We start from the raw sequence: 22,176 nt of genomic DNA, 5'->3' as shown, positions 1-22,176 counted from the left end.
GCAATCTTACTTCTGAGAATATACCCAGTAGAATTGAAAGCGGAATCTTGAAGAGATCTTTGTACACCCATATTCATAGTAACATTATTCAAAAAAGCTAAAGCATGACAGCAACTAAAGCATAGTATCTGTGTATTAACAGATGAATGGGTGAGCAAAAGGTGGTATATACATGTCATGGGATATGGTTCAGTCTTATAAGGAAGGTAATTCTGGCATATGCTAAAATATGGATAAACCTGGAGGACATATGCTAAGTGAAATAAGCAGAATACCTAACAAAAGTAACAAAAAGACAAATACTTTGTTATTCCTTATATAAAATACTTAGATTATTAAAAATCATAGAGACAGAAAGTAAAATTATGGTAGCCAGGAGGCAGGGGGAAATGTGGGGGAGGGATTTTACTGCTTACTGGGTATAGCGTTTCAGTTTCACAAGCAGAAGACAGTTAACAGAGATGGATGGTAGTCATGGCTGCACACCATTATGAAAGTATCTAACATCACCAAACTGTACATTTAAAAATAGTTAATATGGTAAACTTAATGCATGCATATTTTATCACAATAAAATAGTTTTTAAAGGAGAACTATGAGATCCTCTCTGAGAAGTAGAGATAAAAATGTGAAAGAAGACCACTAAATAACCAAGAATAAATATAAATGTGAGTTGAGTGTAAAAGATTTAGGTACATACATGACATATGCATACATAAATATATTTGTTTGTTTAGTTAAATTCAGAGCCAGAAGCTTAGGGCAAATGGTACATCATTCAGTAGGAAAGCACTCAGAAAGCAGAACTCTTTAATACCTTCTATGTCTATCTCTGTATCAAAGAGAATGACTATCATTTTAAAAGCACACAACAGTTATTCACAGGAAAGAACTAAATCACATAATAAGGAAACTAAATTACATAATAAGTTAGACTATGAGAGAAGGTCTAACTACTTTAGTTTAATTCATTCTCCTGCATTCTAGAACGTATATTCTAGGATTCCCACCCTGATTCTCTGTCTTAAAAAAGATCACAGATGATATCACTAAGCTTTTGTCAATGGCTAAGGCAGTGTAAAAGAAAATAGTTACAATACTGTGGTTCCCAAATCGGATTCTTGAAATTAGTCGGACACAGAAAAATACACAGCCGAGGTAGTTCACAGTTTCAACAATAGATAGCACTACGTTCCTTTCAATAACATCCTATCTTTGTGCAGTTGGTTATTCTGCCTGTTGCTGGGATAAAAAGCCAGGATCACGGGAAAATCAACGTGGAACAGGACAGAAAGCAGCCCCCTTCACGTTCATCCCACAGTTAGCCCCTTTCTGCGCCCTTCATTTACTCCTTTTTATTCTCACTGTGTTCATCATGCTTGTTGACTGTGCTGTGTGCTTCTTTACGGGCAGGAAACCTGTCTAATTTTTTAAATGCTTTATCTCTATTGATGCTGAGCTTCCAACTTTGTTTTGTAAACATTGTGAAACCCCAGCCTAAAACAGAAGCAGCAAAACCACCACCATAAGAAGCTGGACGAACATGTTCCACACTAAGGATTACAATTTTAAAGAGATAGAAAGCCAAAAGGACCATATCCAGAAAAGAGTAATTATAAATATGCAAATTTTTTAACTATTAAGAATTGAAAGCCTTTGGACAGACTAAAAATATTTAACCCAGAGAAGAAAAATCTTAACATAAAAATAAATGTCTACCACTACTAAGAAAGGTAGGCCAGGTTTTGTGACCAGACCATCCACTTTTGCCTGAGGTATAATTCCTAGACTGTGTCTCAGGTGTGAGCACAGGTAGTGAAAATGGGGCAGATGCTTATATTTTCATACAACATTTGTGGCAGAACTGATCAAAACATTGCTATGATTCCATATATGAATGTAAAACTGTCACAATTCTATTATAAATGATTTCTATGACTGGCAACCAAGGAAATATGCTGGAATTTCTGTTGCTCACAAATCAATTAATTATATAGCTAATCAATGAATAATAAATATTAATTAAATGTTCAGTGAATCTAGGTTGGTGTTCTGACTATATTTACACACACAGGCAATTATTATACTCCTTTCCCAGTTTAGCATAAATACCTATGGTTTTACTTATACTAAAACCCACAGAGATCAATGAAACACAGGATACTGAAGATAAAACACACAGATACAAAAGCTGAATATGTCTTTTTAATCATTAGCTACACCCTGCCTTTCACTACCTCAAAATCTAGTGTAGTTGCTGTGGAACTCAATATCTTATTACTTCTCTGTCTCTCCCTTAAATATAGATAGCACTCTTCCAGGCATGCTTGTTTATGATGATTTGTCTGGACTTGTGGCATTTCCTAGCATTGTGACTCATGATATGGTCTCACAACACCTCAAGGAGGAAATGCATTGTGCAATATATTATTGAGGAATCCTTACCACATGTTCTTAGTAGGTATTTCTGGGGCATTCTGGGAAAGGCAATGATATACTATCTTGAAGTAAATATAAAGAAATCACCAATATGCTATGAAATTGTAGCATATTGCAAGTGATCTTGAGAAGTCGCTTCAAGGCGCTGAAGAATAATGTTGAAAAGTCAAGACACTATGATGTAACTTTTGGCTTCTAAGAGTTAACACAAAAATGTGAGAGATGTTGAAACAACTAATACAACTTAAAGTAGAAAGGCAGGAATATCAATTACATGAGTAACATACAGTGATAAACAATGATAATAAATGCTACAATATCAATAAACATCTAATAGCAGCATAGTGTCTATAAAACTGGGAGGATAGAAGGACATAAAACTCACAACAAATAAGTATAAATCTTCCATTTCCTATGGAAATCACCTGTAAATGTTAAGTGGCAAGTTAACCAGTCATATCAGTTTCACAATGCTATCCTAAATTTTACGTGGAAAGTCTCACATTCTGGGAAAACCTTCAGTCTGGGGTAAACCAAGACTATATAGTCACCTTGCTAGCAATACCATTCCAACAGACCAGTGTAAATTTCCCACTACTCAGATAATTGCATAACTATATCCAATGCTCCAATCAAGGAAAAGAACCCAGATTTCATTTAGGTTTTTTTTTTTCTCACTTAAATTCTCCAAATTGCACCTAAGCCTTTCTGATGGATTCTCAATGAAGAAAGAAATTAATGAGACACTGCCCTGTGTGATGTTGCTTCATACATGGACCAGAGTTCACTTACTTTTGCTACAGCCCAATGGGTTGCTGATATCCAAATGGCTTGCATTGGAAACACAGGTATCACACTTTGATCCAGTAACAAATCGTTTACAGAAACACTGGCCCGTGACCGAGTGACAGGTTTCATTTAAGGCTCCTGAGAGATGACAACTGCAAGGCTGACATCTGAAAATAAGACAAATAAACCATTAAAGAAAATAATGCTTTGATTAGCAATCCATGAAAAAAGTTACATCTATTTATAACACTGTGGAATAAAAAAGTCTGTTTTAGCTGGTATATTGAAAAAGATTCTTGAGCTAAACAAACACAAATAAAACAGAAAGATACCTTTATCAAAATGCTATTCACAATAAAATCTCTACAAAGCCTTCTCTTTGTACATTAATTAATAGCAAGAAAGTGTTATACTGCTTTTTTATATGCAATGATACATCTTGTGACTTATTTTGCAAGCTAGTTGTTCCGTTAAGAACACTGTAAACTTCTCATCCTCACAAAAGCAGTTCTCCCGACAGCTAAAAATTAAGATTCGATACCCAAACTGGAGGAGGAAATGGCAACCCACTCCAGTATTCTCTGGAGAACCCCATGGACAGAAGAGCCTTGAAGGCTACAGCTCATGGGATTGCAAAGAGCTGGTCACGGCTGAGCGACTAAACGTGCACCCATAAAATTATCTCTTTAAGTATCTTTCAAGCTGTGAAATAGAAAACTGGGTGTGATAATTATGGCTACCCCTAAAAGTCTTGTAATCCTATAGTCTTTTAAAGAGTCAAAATTATATAGTTTAATAAAGACTAATTTTGCTAAGAAAACAGTTTGAGGAAGATATGTTCAAATATTGCTAATGCCTTACATATGTTATATATCATTTTTAACTTTTGTATTAAACTCCTTTACCCAAAATGATGAGAGCATTATTCTGACCTATGAAGAGATGCTATCAATGCAAACATAATGAAAGAACTTCGTTTCAACTTAAATTTCTTGGACTCAAAGTTGATTGTAAAAATCAGTCTTGGCATTTTACCATGAAAGTAACTGAGACTTGTTTCTTCACAGTGAATTTTTCACTCGGAGCGTGTCAATGTCATAGATTGGGATAGTACCACCATGAAGTCTTAGGGCTTCCCTGTGGCTCAGATGGTAAAGAATCTGCCTATAATGCGGGAGACCTGGGTTCGATCCCTGGGTTGGGAAGATCCCCTGGAGCAGGGCATGGCAACCCACTCCAGTATTCTTTCCTGGAGAATCCTCATGGACAGAGGAGCCTGGCAGGGCTACATTCCATGGGGCTGCAAAGAGTCAGACATGACTGAGCGACTAAGCATAGCAGAGCCCAGCACAGCATGAAGCGTTACGCAAAACATCACACATAAGAAGACCACGACCTTTAAAGAGGAGCTTTCCAGAGGGCACATTGAAAACAACATGAACAGTGTGGCTTCACCTATATTTTCTAATAAAGATGCTGGATGGATAGAGTTACTTCATCTCACTGCAACTTTTACAGTGTGTGATCTCCTGGGTAATCATTCAACACCCTTAAAAAAGCTGATAAAAGCTAAGGCTGCTAAATAAGCTGAAAATTTGTTTTATGGACTAATATCACCTTGGGAGTAAATAAAGTACAGTTTGTCTCGAAAACTACTATACCATAGTTTGTAGTTTGCCCTTTTTATGTCATGATAAGAGTACATTTTTCCCCTCCAAAGAACTACACGGTGTCCTTTATGTGTAGACAGAATTCCATCTCAAACAGATATCTTGTTTAGCCTATTTAAGTATTAGAGCTGACGAAAATTATGCATGGAAATTAAAATGGAATTACAGAAGCAACAAAATATTTAATTTGCTCCTAACTTCATTATATGCTATTACTTAGAATATATTGTTTGTCGGCTGTTAGTATAATATTGGTAAGCATAAACAATAAGAGACAAGCTTCTCTCAATGCACATATATATCACTACACCACTCATGAATAAGTGTCTCTTGAGTATTTCAGCTTTTATTACCATTCACTCATGAGACAATCACATTTATTTTCCATACAGTACATTTAGAGTAATAGTTTCCAGTGTATAATTCCCTTCCTTGATGGAGATCTATTTTCTTCCTGCTAACTGCTACATGCTTAACTCCAAGTCAGCTCTGTCAATATCCATGGGATATTAAGTTCCAAATCCAAATGGAATAAATAAACTGCTTCTTAGGAAACCACATAGTGTTTTGAGTAACTAAATATGACTCACTGGTTTCACCGTCTCTTATCTCAACTCTTTTCATATGGAACTTCTCTGACTTATAATTGCTTGACTTAATAAGAGAGATTTTTACCTGGATGAAGTTTACACGAGACTTTTCTGAATATTATAGTTTGTTTCTAGCCTAAAGGACACTGGGGATAATTTTGTAATTAAAGTTTAAGCAAAATGATTCCTGTAAATTTCTCAGCCTCTCAAATATAATTTTAAACATTTCCAAGACTCCTTAGCAAATAAGCTACAGGTCTGATGTCATTTTATAAGTTATCCTTCCTCAAGAGCATCTACTAAATGAAATACATTTCACATTTATTAAAACAAAATTATATGTAATAAAGAAAAAGACGTTTTAAGCTTAGAAAGAGAAACGCCAAACTCAGATGAATTGTGATATTGATTTTGTCAGGATAAATGGTTTTTGTAATATTAATATAAAGAAACCTTTATTACACTGACTCTCCTGGTATAGCTAGGGCTTCTCCCGCAATCTGTTTAAAATCTTCATTTTTCATCCTTATGGGAAAACCTCACTTGCTAAATGGATTTCATAAAGAGTAATCTGTCAAGATTTATATAGATAAACAATTTGTGATGTTTATTGACCAGTTCATTATGGTAAACAAAATAGCATGAAAGCACTGCTAATCTCTGCCAGCTCTGTGCTATTGCAGTTCTACACGGGCCCTTATGTTACCCCAGCGTTCACTGAATTCAATGCAAAAGAAATTCATTGGCTTCAGTCTCTTAAATCTCAAACCTCGTATATTTTCCTTTCTAGGGAGCCTCTTCCATTTGGGCAAACAGTAGGAAAAAGGAGTTATCCTACTTATTACTACTCAGAAACATCAGTATGAATGAAGGGGATGTATTTCAATACTGGATTTCACTATCAGAAACTTCATCATATGAAGAAGAGCTACTACAAGAGGGGGTCCAGGGATACAATCCAGGATAAAGATAACTTTACTGATGTTTCTCTTTGGAGAACTCTCTTCTGTCTGGGGCCTCAAAGGTACCGTCAAATTGATTTAAAGATATTGACTGACATCAATAATATTCACTGAGGGCCAACTCAGTTACAGGACTGGAGCAGGACATAAAGATGAATAAGACAGAGCTGTCCTTGTTTTCAAGGAACTCATAGTCTAGTGATAAATAAAAAGTGGAAAGAGCATTAACAAAGATGTATGCAGACTTTTGGGGGACACAAGAAGGGGCAATTTGGTGGAAAAGGATGGGAAAGAAGTAATATGGAAAAAACTTAGAGATGTGTGGGCTAAATATTAAAAGATGGACTGGAATAAGCCAGGCAAACAGGGAGGGGAGAAAATAGAGACAAGACACAGCAGGAGAGTGTATGAAATCAAGTAATTCAAACATTTTTTATTTAAATTCTGAATAGGAAGGTGCTGACAGGTAACACTGGAAAATGAAGAAGAGGTAAGATACTGACAGATTAGGTGCAACGCTGATAGTGGGAAAAGACAGGATAAATTTAATAAATGTTTAGCATACAAAACCAGTAGGATGGGGTGGACAAATTGAAAGGAGAAGGGAAGAAGGGCCTGGAGTTATTCCTAGTTTTCTAATTTGTTGAAATGGTGGATGACGTAGTCAACATTTAATATACAGAACAAAGGAGAAAAAGACATTCAATTGCTGAGGGATTTAGACAAGGATTATTAATGATTATTAAAGAATAGAAGAGATAGAGGCTTCAAGGTGAATTGGGGAAATTGGACAAAGAGTTTTCTTCCATCTTTTCCTAAAACAAAGACTAGCAACCAGTAAGTGTTCGATAAACACTGTTGAATAAAAGAATGAATAAAGCACTAGAAAACTTTAGACATAGGACACCACAGATAAATCCGAATGTGACATGTAGCTTTAACAACAATTTAACTCTTTTGAGCCCTTTCTGATTGGCATAGCTGTCCCTCTGCTAGCCTCTCCACAAGGAAGGGGCCACTCTTTTTTAAGGGCTGGCCTTCTACTCAGACTCCCTAAGGCCAGAAGCGCTCTCTGCTGCCTTCTTTTGTGCAGGACCCCACGATTGCCATCGAGAGGAGTTTGGTTTTCCCCTGGGTAAGATTTTATCCCATCTCTGCAGTGGATGTGTGGTCTGAGGTTCTTTGTTTTCCTTTCTTCACAGTCTACTAGTAACATCAGATTCTCCTAGAAAATGACAACCAGAATTATAAGAGGGGCTTGGGGCTAGGAAATCCTCTGTGTGTGAGCCAAAAGCTGTACTCACATGACTTATTGGAGAGGAAGTGAGTGGTATTGCCTCATCAAGAAGCAGGAGGTCAACAGTGTTTGGTCCACCATCCCTAGTGAAGCCTTCCTACAAATAAAGGGGTTCATAAGAGCTGGACTTGGGCAGTGACTCCCTTGCATCCAGACAACAGTGCCCTCTGAGTCCAGGGTGAGGACACTCCTGTCATTCAGAGAAGAGCTTGCTATGATGCCTGGAAGTTCCTCCTCTGGCGGTACTGCACCTTATCACAGGGAATGTAGACCACATCCGGCCCGCTGGTCACCAACGCCAGACATATCACGGGAAAAGAAATCCCAGAAGACTCACTGTAATAACAGTATTCACACATTTACCTCTAGAAGCTCTAGTCTTCCTTTCCTTAACTTCCTCATTATATTAATATGGTAGCTTTGAGGTCTGAATGTAGATTAAAACTCTTAAAGCACTCTTAGGGAGAAGCAAGCACACTACTTCTGTGACCCCGGAGGCAGAAATAAGACCAGGTGAGAAGGTCACAGGAACGAAATTTTCACTTAATATGAAGAATAAGATTGCTATCCTTCTCAGACTAGAGTTGTTTGAAATAAACAACAGCTGTGTCATGAGACAATAAACTCTTTTTATTCCCATGTTTTCTGCAGAAGCTGAATGACAGGTTAGTCTTAAAGGTGACTTGTGTAGAGAAATGTATAGGGTATTGTTTAACCAAAGTTACTTTGAAGCTTCTTTCCAAGTCTGTAGAGATGACTCCATGAGACTTGGCAAGATTAAGTAACTTGCTCAGGGTGACAGTGACTCTGGTTACAGAGTCAGGAATTTTTATCTAAGAGAACTATACTAAATATTTTAAGCTTTGTGGCCAAATGAACTCTTGTGTAACCCAGTTCTGCTTTACTTGTGTGAAAGCAGTCGTGGAAAGTATGTGAAGGTTAAATATTACTGTGTTCCAACAAAATTCTATTTCCGTAAACAGGTGACAGGCCAAATCTAGTCCACAGGCCACAGTTCTCTATCTCTGGTATAGTGGATTGAATTATGACCCCCAACAAAGTCAAAAGTCCTAATGTCCAGAACTTGCGGGTATGATAGCTTACTTGGCACAAGGAACTTGGCAGATTTGAGATGAAAAGATGACCCTGGATTATCAGATGTCCAACATAATCACAAGAAGGAAGACAAGAATTTAAGCACCAGAGAAAGGATGTAAGAACATAAGTGGAGACCAGAGAAGACAGAGTGGCGAAGAATGGAGCCATGAGCTAAGAAATGTGGGTGGCGTCTTCCTTGGAAAAGCAAGGAAGAGGATCTTTTCCTGCTGTCCAAAATAAACTTAGGCTTGTTGATACCTTGATTTTGGCCCAGTGAAACTAATTTGGAACTCCTGACTTCCGTAACTGGAATCTAATGAATTCACATTGTTTTACACCACTACGTTTTCGGTAAATAATTATCATAACAGTAATAGGAAATGAGCCTGGGTAGGGGAGATCCCCTGGAGGGAGAAATGTCAAACCACCCCAGTATTCTTGCCTGGGAAATCCCAGGGACGGAGGAGACTGCGAGCCCACAGGATCACAAAGGGTCAGGTACAACTGAGCAACTGAGTGCATAGAACATAAAACAGGATGTGAAGATACCTGGTCTAGTAGAAAAGCTATAATTGGAACCTAAATACCTCGTTGCCCATTACTGAACTTCTCCTATAATATCACACTGAATGAATGCTACCGATTTATAAAAACTGACATCTCTTAGGGAGCCATGCAGAATCTGCATTAAAAGAGAATACATCATTTATTGGTCATGGTAGATTGCAAAAATGATCACAATTCTTCATGTCTCTTTTTATGCAGGTCTTTTGCAACTAATTGCAATTCCTTCCATCAAAAAGTAGAAGCTAAATAAAAAAAGTAGAATTTATTTCTCTTCTCCTAAATATGTGTTGGCCTGTGACTCGCTTTGACTAATAGACTAAGGCAAAAGTAACTTTGTGGCAGTTCCAAGAAGAGGTATCAAGTGTCCCATCACCCTTCTGTTTTCTTTCTGGGAATTCATCCACCAGTTTGTAAGTTAGCCCTGGCTAGATGGCTGGATGCTTACAGGCATGTGGTCCTTTTACCCTGTCATTCTAGATAACAGCTAGCTGTCCACCAAAGAGTGACTGAGGACCATGAATCTGTGAGGCACATTTCCCAACATTCCAGTATGATACCCTGAAAGGAAATAACTGAACAAGAAAGCGATCTGCTTCCATTTGAAGTCATTGATCTTGTTCTCAAAGAAAAGACCAGTTAAGATGCCCTGGAAATACACATGTGATAAGAAGACCAGACTAAATCTATGACTTAGTGTTGAAATGAAGAACTTTTGTAGAAAAACCAAAAGTTATCTGGTCACAGAAGAATTTTACTTGATGTTTTAGAAGTCTAAACCTTTTGATTCCCTGGCCACCCTAGATCTCCACAGTTCATTGTGTTTTAGTTGGTCAGTAAGAGACAAAGTAGTGATACTTTTACTTCTTTAGGTTTAAAAAAAAAGAGATGACATATAAAGAATACATACAGACAAAAGAGGTTATTAGGAAGAAACCTGAGGGGACTGTGAGGTGTGGATGAAAATGGTGATGCCCAGATGAACTGGAGTCATCTTGTGGGAGAGGACCCACAGTCACAGGTCAACTTGATGACAGGGTCTCAACTACCCACTGAGACAAACTGAATGTGGCCCTTTCTTGTTTCACTTTTGGTTTAGAAAAATATGATATGCTTTTTCATTTTGCTTTATTGAATTTTCATTGGGCAGGTTTTTTGCTTCATTGTTCTCCATACTGATTAAATCATGTTTGCTTTATGTGTCAAAGGTAAATGGAGTGATCTCTGCACTTGGATCAGCTTTCTAAAATACATGCCCCCTTTTTGGGATAGGGAACTTCTGAAGAATGCACTACTTGGATGAAGACAGGCAAGTGATTTTCCAGGCTGTTACTGTGTGTTTCGGGCATTGGTGTCACTGTTGCTATAGTTTAAGTTAAGGGCCCGTTTTATTGATTTTTGCCCTTGGGAGTATTAAAAAAAATTGTACAAAATAAGCCAAGAGAAAAATATACCAAACATAGTCATGCACAACAAACAGCAAAGTAGGTCAAGATAACAGTATATGTGTGGATTTCATGGAGGGGTTAAACAAACACATGGAAAAAACAGATGAGAAAGTCAATTTATTTTCAAAATCAATGAAGAGATACAGTGATACTTGTATCTTCTCCTTAACAATAAACTACTTATAATCTTTGCAGACTTTTGGAAATTAATGAAAAAAAATTATACTTTTAAGTACCTAACCTGTCTGACTCAAAGTACATTCAAATGACTTTAGATGATTATTTTTTAAAAACTTTAACATCAGGTCACAATAGTTATTCTTCTGTGTGTCTGTATATATTTAGACAATGAGTGTTTCCCTCAGGAAACAAAAATTCCTAATACTAGATGGAATCCCATATGTTTTAGACATCTTCGTACACGTTTTCAAAATAGTCAGTATTACTTTGTATACATGCACACACACACACACACACACACACACAAGAACAACCAGAAGTCAACAAAGAGATTTCAATATCATTCAGGAAAGGGATGGAAAACATAAAAATAATAAAATCCATTTTTTTCTTCTCAATGATGAGCAAAAGTATAAACTCAAGCAATTTTCACAGTCATATTTTGAAACATCTTTCTCTATGACCTTCTGTGCTAGAGGATTTCTTCTTTAACAATCATCAATGTTAAAATAAAACATGACAGTAGAATTCATCAGTGGAATAGAAGGGTCAACTCTAGACAGGGGCATTCTATATGACTGATTTAACAAGGGACATATCCTGCTGATTTCTTTGGGCCCTGTGTGGTCAAGGGAAGCTTTATTCTTTCTGTTTATTTCAGAGAAGCTACATTATCCACAGTGGCTCTTGCTTTTAATAGTTCTTTCCAGCAGCAGCCTATGCTTAATATGAGAGTCAACCCTGCCTAACCTGAGAGCATCCTGAGCCCCATTCACACATGGGTAGTTTGGACTTGAATAGTTTCTTTAAGATTTATGTCCCTTTCCCTAAGATGATAATGGCAAGAGACTTAAAAAAAAAAAATTGCTGGAGGTGATTAGAGTAATGAAAATGAGCACTTCCTTGGGGTTGGCTACATTAGGAATGGGATGGATGAGGGGCATGCAAATTTAAAATTCAGAGAGACAACTGGCCATAGGCCTAGAGCCCATTGTAAAGATCTGGAGAGATGATAATATATTTGAGAGTCATGTACATGCATGCAGTGACTGAAATCATAGATGCTGATATGTAAGTTGAAGGGTCAGATTAAAGAGGACTAGTTAGTAACAGAAATATAAAACAATTCAGAGAAGCGGAATCTTGGGAACCAAAAGAAGAGATTTTTTTTTTTTAAAAAAAGGAAAAGAAATATTATTGGCTCATTGGAAAACCATGAGTCATAAGAAGCAATCATAAATTAATTTTCTTTCATCTTTCATTGATCCTTTAAATATATTGCATGAGGCTAATTTCCTTGTCGCCATCTGAAGATGAAGTGAGTCAACTGTACAGCTTTTCCGGTCTTCCTTAGGTTATATAAAGTTCTACAGTTATTTTAAGTTGCAAACTATGGGTTCAACAATAGTAACCATACTGGAGGCGTCAGACATCGTGATTTCAGAAAATACTACAAAGTTATCAAAATCAAAATGGTATGGTCCTGGCATTAAAAGCAGACATATAGACTAATGGGATAGAATAGACAACCCAGAAACAAACCCACACATGTCAGTCAACAGATTTTCAAGAAGAGTATCAGGAATACAAAATGAGGAAAGGGTGTTCTCTCTAACCAAGGGTGCTGGCAAAACTGAATATTCATGTGTAGAAGAATGAAATTGGACCTTTAAAATGACCATATATAAAAATCAACTCAAAATAGGTTAAAAACTTAAAAATAATATCAGAAACTAAAACTACTAGATGAAAACAGGGGAAAAGCTTCTTAACATGGATCTGGGCAATAATTTTGTGGCTATGACACCAATGCTTGGGCAAAAAAGCAACAAGAGATGAACCAAAAATCTTTTACACAGCAAATGAAATTACAAACAGAGTGAAAAGACAACCTACAGAATATGAGAAAATATTTGTGAACCATCTATCTGGTAAGTGGTTAATATTAAAAATTTATAAGAAACTCATACAACTCAATAGGAAAAAGAATCCTTTAATTTTCAAAAATGAGCAAAGGATATTTATAGATATTTCTCCAAAGAAGACACGCAGGGGGCCAACAGATACATTAAGAGCTGCTTAACATCACTAATCATCAGGGAAATGCAAATCAAAACCACAATGAAATATCATTTCACATTTCTTAGAATGGCTATTATCAAAAACACAAAAGCTAGGTTTTGGTGAGGATGTGGAGAAAAGGGAACCCCTCACACTATTGGTGGCAATGTAAGCTGGTACAGCCACTATGAAAAACAGTATGAAGGGTCCTTAGAAAATTAAAAATAGGACTATCCTATGATTCTAGCAATCTCAATTCTGGGAGTATATCCAAAGGTTATAAAATCAGGATCCTGAAGAGATATCTGCACCTCCAAGTTCACTTCAGCATTATTCACAAGAGCCAAGATAGGGAATGAATGGATAAAGAAGATATTGGGTATGTGTATGTATATGTGTTTGTGTGCACTTCCTTACTTCTCTCAATATAAGTCATCTAATATGTAAAAGGGACAACAGAGGATGGGATGGCTGGATGGCATCACTGACTCAATGGACATGGGTGTGGGTAAACTCCAGAGTTGGTGATGGACAGGGAGGCCTGGCATGCTGCGGTTCATGGGGTCGCAAAGAGTCAGACATGACTGAGCAACTGAACTGAACTGAATATGTAAAAATATACAATTGCATTTATACAAACTTGTCATGAGTCTTTTTGCTTTGAACACACAGTTAATCTGAATCTTTTACTCTATGACCATCATGACAATCATAAAACCCAGAATTATAAAATCCACCCAACAATTTTCAAATGTTGGCTCTATCTCCTAGACTCCAACCTGCAACTATCTCTTTTCTTTTAATGATTTCTGTCTGCTTTCCTAATTTTAACCTCAGCACTTTCTAATAATGTAGCTGTTGTTGTGATGATGATGATGTATTTTATACCTATTTTTCTGGCTCTTTCTATTTCTCATTAATTTAGGTTAACATTTCAAGCTATCTTTTAACCCATGGAGTCTAATTCCAGTGTTAGCCAGTCCTACTGAAAAGTGGCAGGTGATAGAGCACTATCTGTAAGTGATTCTTGGTCCTGGATAAGATTGGGGTGGGGAATGGGATGGGTAGATAAATGAGCAGGAAGTAGATTGGAGTAAAGCCAGACTGAATTTTAAAACATTGAAGGGCATAGGAAGTGGTGTAATGAAGGGAATGAGATTTCACTTAAAGAAAGTTATGTGAAAAAGCCAAGATAATTATACATCTCTTGGTCATTAAGTAGGGGTTTGGTGACAACACTAGCAAAAATAACAGGGAGATCAGTGGACGGAAAATAGGTAAGAGACTGGCACAAAATGTCACAGACAGGCATGAGTAGTCCAAGGACGAGAGCTAACAGGGAAGGTATTTTTCTCTTGGTAATAAAGTGCTGTCAGAAAGACTATGGAAAAGATGGGAATTCTAAAGACAGAGGTGGCCAGGAGTGAAATTAACTGATCCCAGAGTTTGAACTGGGGAATTTGTGAGATGGTCATTCAACAAAAATTATGTACAGGGGTAATAGGTGTAATCACTGGCCCTGATTTTACTATTAAGATCCTAGTTTTACTTTTTATTTAACATTTACTGTACCATGTGTTTTATATACTCATTCAGAGAGATTTAGAATTTGTAGAGAAAAGTAGTAATGCTCTCAGACTAACCAAGATGATATTCCAATGGTAACGAACAGAAGTCAAACAGCATGTATTGAAACACAAGATATATAATAAGAACTTAAAAGTGTTTTAATAAATATCTTATGGAATAAGTTAGTTTTTTTAATTAAATTGAATTTTAGTAGAAAGACAAATGAAATAGTTGGAGTTTTTTTTTTAATAATTTACCCTATCACCCTGTCCACAGTATAATTGAAGTGTTAATGAGGAGTATAACAGTCAAAAGGCAGGTAGCAAGAGGATAATAAGGTAAAAAAAAAAATCTCCAATCCTTGAATAATTAGCACTCATTTCTAAACACACACATACTGAGAAATAGATTTGACTGGTATATGCAGACACAACATTAGTTTCTTGGGGATAGGAATGTCAGAGAATTCATGGATATAGTCCCAATACTGGAAAAATTTATAATCTGACCAGACCCAAAAACACAGACATGGAACTGGCATTCCAGCACACCTTCAAAAATACAGCAATGAAAACATTTGCATGAAAGCAAATGCTCACAGATATACAGGAAGTAAGAAGGGGAACATTAAAGACAGTGTAACTTTGAAAAGTGGCTAATTTACTTTCACAAGTTACTCTACACACTGGGAAAAAAATCTTATCACTGAATTCAAAGATGTTTCTCATCTGCTAGTCTTTAAATCTAAATTAGAAAGGCAAAAGGAACATAAAAGAATGCTGTAATAAATTCAGGGTCCACACAGAACAAAGTATACACACACACATGCTACCTATCCTAACCTCTGTGTGTGTGTGTGTGTGTGTGTGTGTGTGTGTGTGTGTACGTGCATGTGTATTTCCTGCTACGGATATTTCTTTACCTTCCTTCACATCCAAATTTTGAGTTCTTTGCATAAAAAGTGTTTTATCTTATTAAATATCCCCAGGTCCTAACACTGGGCACATTTATCAATGTATAATAACCTATACACTCAATCTCTAGGAAATCTGGAAAGATAACTCTGCATGTTCAGCTGCTCAGTTCTGTCTGACTCTTTGGAATCTCATGGATTGTATGTAGCCCACCAGGCTCCTCTATCCATGGAATTTTCCAGGCAAGAATACTGGAGTGGGAAGCCATTCCCTTCATCAGGGGATCTTCCCAACCCAGGAATGAAGAATATATTAGCAAACTAAAGAGGACAGAAAATATTGCTTCTTACAAAATATACAACCAAAAAATTTCTGTTAGTAATTGCAAATACAATTTAGTAAAAATCTGATTATTAATTCTTATAAACACTTACCTTCCAGTTAGAGAATCAAATCCAAAGTAAAGATCTTTACAATAGTCACAACTTTGCCCAGCAATGGAAGCATCTTGGCAAACACACTGACCAGTCAAGCTATTACAGATGTGATTAACTGCACCAGTGGTGTGGCATGAACATGGCAGGCAGCCAGTGGCATTGCCTGGAGAAATATAAAAGCCTGGAAGTAAAGAAATGAAAAGTTTTTATTATACTTTCTATCCAGTTTTTCTTAAAAAAATAATGTTTTCATTACACTGAAAAACTGAACACTCTACCACAACACTATCTAATTTCCTGTACAAATGTGGTTATAGCTGTTCTTTACCAGTATCTCAATTATGACCAAAGAAAGACTGAGTAAATAATTGACGTTGTACTTGAGTGTATTCCTGGCACCTACAATTCAGTGCCTGCGAAACCTACTTCATAATCTTTCCACTAAAGCCTGGCCGCTCTTCTGATCGTCTCCATTTCAGCAAATAGCACCACCATCTATTATTCAGTTGATTCAGCTAGAACCCTGAGACATCTTTGGTAGGATAGCCAGATCAAACACAGGATACTCAGCTAAATTTGAATTTCCAATAAACAACAATTATTTTAATATAAATATGTCCCATGTGATATTTCCTTATATTCAAAAATACTATCTGAAATTCAAATTTATCTGAGGATCCTGCACTTTAGGGCTTCCCTGATAGCTCAGTTGGTAAAGAATCCGCCTGCAATGCAGAAGACCCTGGTTTGATTCATGGGTCAGGAAGATCCTCTGAAGAAGGGAAAGGCTATCCATTCCAGTATTATGGCCCAGAGAATTTCATGCAGTCTATAGTCCATGGGGTTGCAAAGAGTTGGACACAACTGAGTGACTTTCACTTTCATTTTCCTGCTTTTTGCTAAAACTGGCAACCCTTGAGTCTTTCACTTCTCTCGGCCCCACACCTAGCTAATAACTAAGTCCTAGGAATATTGTCTTCTAAGAATTGTAAGACTTCTACTCTCCACCCCCACCCACACCTCCCTAGTTAAACTCACTACCTACTTTTTCATTTTTAACACTATGTACCAGAAAAAGACTTTGATGCTGGGAAGGACTGAAGGCAAAAGGAGAAGTGGGTGGCAAAGGACGACATATATAGCATCACTGATTCAGTGGACATGAATCTGAGCACACTTTGGGAGATGGTGAAGGACAGGGGAGCCTGGCATGCTGCAGTCCATGGGGTTGCAGAGTCAGATACAGCTTAGTGATTGAACACCACCCAAGGCTATGCTAAAACTTTATATTAATTATCGAATTTAGTCCTCAGAGCAATGCTCATAATTTGGCATTATGGCCATTATATAAATTAGAAAACTGAAGGTTAGAAAGATTAACAAACTTTCCTAAACCGATAGAGTTGACAAATAGCAGATTCAAACCCAGGCACATCAACTACAGAGACTCTCAGCTACCAGCCCCCCTCCTCTCCTCCTCCTGTTCTTCATAGTGAAGATGGAACCATCTTTTTCAGAGCGCAGATTGAAGATCTCATTCTTCTATTTAAAATTATGTGATAATTTCCTATTCCCTTTAGGAAAATGAAGAAATCCCTAGCACTGCCTCCAGCCGTGCAGTCTGGTTCCATCTATCTCCCTAATTTCATTTCCCTGCCCATCCTGCCTGCCCCAGTCATGCTCTTGGTTCCTGAAAGCCTTTGCATGGGCAATTCTGTCTTCTGAAATGACTCGGACCCATCTTTTCTGCTTAGCTCACACTATGCATAACAGGTCTCATGAATTCTTCCAGCAACCTGCTCTAGGTTAGTTTAGATGTGCCCATGTATTTCACAGTGTCCTATTTCCCATAGAGTGCTGATGAAAAGTATAATTAAACTCATTTCCACAAAATTTTAACCTCTGTGAAGGTAGGAACCACATATAACTAATTCATTATTATCTCCCCAGCACCCAGTACAGTGCTAGTCACAAAGTAGGCTACTCAAATATTGGAATTCACAAAACTGCACCGAATGATTAGTCAGGCGTTGTTCCCCACAAATACTATATTTAAAAAAAACAGAATTTAGATTAATTATAAAATCCATATTTTTCTTATAGAAAAAGAGAAAAATATGATTCAAAAATATTTTCAAGTTACTTAAAACTTCTTGGACATAGAAGGAGGAAATGGAAAGCTATAAAATTAGGAGTACATTGGACATTTGGATGAAGGAGCAGGCATATGAGGGAGAAATGGTTCTTGGTGTTGCCTGATGTATGTGCTTGTGCATGCACCTGTATATGTACATATATATGCACATACACAAAAATATGCACACAAGTGTGTGCATAATAAAATATCTTGTTGAAACAATAAATGAAGTTCTGGCAAATGAAAACAAAATTGCACAGTTGTCACAATCACAAACTTAGGTATATAAAAATCTTAGTGATCTTGAGAGAAAAAGACCATGAGCACAGAGAGACTCACTCTGTGTTATCTACCATTTAGGGAAAAAATAGAAAGTAATTGGAACACTGTAAAATTCATTTGAAGCTCTAGTTGAAAACAAGCCATTCTTTCATACGCATTAACAATTAATTTTTTTCTTCTCTTAGACCCTGCATATTCTCTCTTTAAAAGTTTTAGGAAGAGTAAAATAGGGAAGGAAGACGCTCAAAATCTGTGCCATTCAATTGGAAAGAACCAAGTCTATTATTTTTAATAGTGATTTACAACAAGATTATGCTTCTTTGCAGCTACTGACAGAAAATTGCTTTATATATGTTTCCAGAAATAGACTATAGCCATAGCAATTACTATATATTCTCCTACCTGATTCATTGTGTAATCAAAATCACAAATATAGAAGGCTTCTATTTTGAACTCAAGACCATTGTAGGTGGATTATATGTTTTTTCTTTTCTGAGGTGGCTTAGTGGGTAAAGAATCCACATGCAATGCAGGAGATGTGGGTTTCATCTCTAGGTCAGGTAGATCCCCTGCAGATAGGCATGCCAACTCACTTCAGTATTCCTGCCTGGAGAATTTCATGGACAGAGAGGAACCTGGCGGGCTACAGTCCATAGGGTTGCATAGAGTTGGACACTACTGAAGTGACTGAGCATGCACAAAAGTACTTAAGTCCTTAAGATTCATGATGATGGCATCATGCAGGTCCTAATAGCTCTCCAATTCGGATAAATGATCCATTAAAACAGATAGTTAGGAATAGAGTCAATTTAGACTTATTGCAGTACATTCAAGCCACAGAGAATCCTAGAAAAATTATGAATGATTTTTATAAGAAATGATTTGTTAGATGAATTTGTAAAGAGCAGCAGGGTAGATTTTGGTGCAGAAGATAGGGTTGCCCAAGTTTTAGAGAATAAAGGAGACGGAAAAAGCAGAGGTATAAGCATAGAAGGACAGGACAGATATGAAAGAGCCCAGGAGACTGCAAACTGGACAGTAGGGCTTCAAGGAAAGCCTGTGTTGGAATTTGTCTTGGGGTTAATTCCCCTCCTCCTCTCAGCAGCATGATTATAAAGGTTAATCCCACCAGTATTTTAGTTGTCCTATTTTTAAACTGTTCTAATTAGGATGACTCAGGTACCTTCCTGCTCAATGCTTACTTCTTGCCTTACCTAAATATGCCTAATTCTGGACCATTACTGCTGCTTTTATGACTTCTAACTATAGAAAACATTCTACCTTCCCTCCTACTTATACTTCAACTCTGGAGTGCAGCTTAAAGATAACTGACCTTAATTTCTTTTTTTTTTAATCCAATACATTCCTGATCTCCCTCCATTAGCTCTTCTTCATGTTCCCCATCTGCATGTCTGCATCCTTTTAACTGATCTTTTAGAAATTTCTTTCCAAAGGTGATTTTGTACCACATCCTAAAACATAGTCATTAGGACGAAAGTATTAACCTTCCATTACTCAGGGCTAAGAGTTCACACATATAGAGCACACAGGAGCCCACTAAAGTTTCTTCTTTTCCTCAGTTTTCTTTTGCCAACTCCTGGTCCCAGATAAGATAAGTCTCAGGTGGGAAACAATGTGTTACACAGCTAAGGCAAAAAGTCATTTGTATCATAAAAGAGTATTGCTTATCCAGGCTTACAGTATCCTTAGAGCTCAAAGTTATTAGCCGGGCAGTTGGTATGCTATCCTGTAGTGGCTATTTGCACAGCACAGTACCTGTCCTAGGCATAAAAGAAGAGCCCATTTCCTAGCAATGTCCCTCCTGAGGACCATGAACAGCTAGACTTTGCTGAAGTCTGGAAATGGGAGAGAGCAAATAAGTTTAACCTCTAGGCCTTCTGCAGAAAAGGAGGGCAGAACGGAGGCTAAGCACTAATTATGAGCCATTTAGAAGATACAATTCTCACCTTAAACCAGAGAATGGACACTATATTAAAAGAAGAGTCTAGGGAGGAATGTGTGACTCATCTACCCCAGGCAACAAGACTAATGGAGAAATGATTTTTCAAATCAATCGCTTCAAAATGTAGTGGAGAAGATGATGCTAATTTTCAAATTAAAATAATAACAATTTTCCTCCATTTAGGAGTTTTGTTTGAAAATAATGCTAAAATTATCACAAATAGAAGGGGGGAAAGTGGAAGCAGTGACAGATTTTATTTTCTAAGGCTTCAGAATCACTGGGGATTCTGCAGGGATTCTGACTGCAGCCATGAAATTAAAAGATGCTTGCTCCTTGGAAGGAAAGCTATGACAAACCTAAACAGAGTATTAAAAAGCAGAGATGCCACTTTGCCAACAAAGGTCTGCATAGGCTACAGTTTTTCCATAGTCATGTATGGATGTAAAAGTTGGACCGTAAAGAAGGCTGAGCGCTGTGGAATAGATGCTTTCGAACTGTGGTGTTTGAGAAGACTCTTGAGAGTCCCTTGGACTCTTTTTTTTTTTTTTTTTTTTAATTCTCCTGACATTTTTTTAACCCTCTTGTTTCTAGTTCAGTTTGTAGATAGGTTGAGTCACAGTGCATAGGATGTGTTGGTAAGTTTTTAATAGGTGAAGAAATATAAGATTCTGGGCTACCACCAATGGAGTTAGTGTTTCATTTTGTAGCACGGTGTTTATTGATGCATTTTGAATATATGCATCAAAAAGGCTATGTAGAAAGTAGATGTTCAATAGGTGCTGAACAGAATGCCTACTTAACTTAGCAGTGAGCAAAAAATAGCAGTCTGCCATCAAGCTTATAGCTATAGAAAAATACAGGTGCAGTAAAGGTAAAATCAGGTGTAACAGTGGGATAAACCACATTGCAGTAGATGGGGAAGCTTACCTCTTCTGAGTGGTCTGTGTAAATGCTTTTTGATCAGAACTGAGATCTGAAGGATAATTTATAACTGAAGTTGATAATGAAGGCAGTTTCTAGTTTTAAGATCTCAAGTATATATTAGGTGATTTCTTCTTTGTCAAAATATCTAACAGTAATTATAATTTTTCTTCATCTTCTATAAAATTGCATGGGCTCTACTTTCCAATGCTTTTTGATAACATAATCAAGCCTGAATATTCTTTGGAAGGACAGAGGCTGAAGCTCCAATACTTTGCCACCTGATGCAAAGAACGAACTCATTGTAAAAGACCTGGATGCTGACAAAGATTGAAGGCAAAAGAAGAAGGGGACTGCAGAGGATGAGATGGTTAGATAGCATCACTGACTCAATGGACATGAATTTGAGCAAACTCCAGGAGATAGTGAAGGACAGGGGAGCCTGCCTTGCTGCAGTCCATGGGGTCACAAGGAGTCAGACATGCTAAAACTACTGTTCACACATTTGACCAAATGTTAACAAATACATACATAAATATTATTATTATCTCAAGCTACTATTTCTCTTTAAGCATTTGAAAAACTAATTTTCCATTAGATGTATATTTAATTGAAGCTGAAGCGCCAATATTTTGGCCACCTGATGTGAAGAACTGACTCATTGGAAAAGACCCAGAAGCTGGGAAAGATTGGAGGCAAGAGGAGAAGGAAATGACAGAGGATGAGATGGTTGGATAGCATGGACATGAGTTTGATCAAGCTCCAGGAATTAGTGAGGTACAGAGAAGCCTGGTGTGCTGCAGTCCATGGGAATCACAAAAAGTTGGACACAACTGAGCAACTGAACTGACTGAT

The 22,176-nt window shown here is 37.2% G+C and overlaps 1 protein-coding gene across 2 annotated transcripts in view; it reads right to left on the bottom strand.

Moving 5' to 3' along the window:
- Positions 1 to 22,176, bottom strand: part of USH2A (usherin) — a 903,825-nt gene that overhangs the window by 697,378 nt on the left and 184,271 nt on the right. For both annotated transcript variants that reach the window (XM_070474523.1, XM_070474522.1), the window contains exons 13-14: positions 16,016 to 16,199; positions 3,232 to 3,395 (exon numbers count right to left, since the gene is read on the bottom strand). In XM_070474523.1, the coding sequence (XP_070330624.1) occupies positions 3,232 to 3,395; positions 16,016 to 16,199 (348 nt within the window). The remainder of the gene's footprint in view (positions 1 to 3,231; positions 3,396 to 16,015; positions 16,200 to 22,176) is intronic.

The sequence above is a fragment of the Odocoileus virginianus genome, chromosome 11, assembly GCF_023699985.2.
Source record: "Odocoileus virginianus isolate 20LAN1187 ecotype Illinois chromosome 11, Ovbor_1.2, whole genome shotgun sequence".
Classification (NCBI taxonomy): Eukaryota; Metazoa; Chordata; class Mammalia; order Artiodactyla; family Cervidae; genus Odocoileus; species Odocoileus virginianus.
This window is presented reverse-complemented; position numbering and strand designations above follow the sequence as displayed.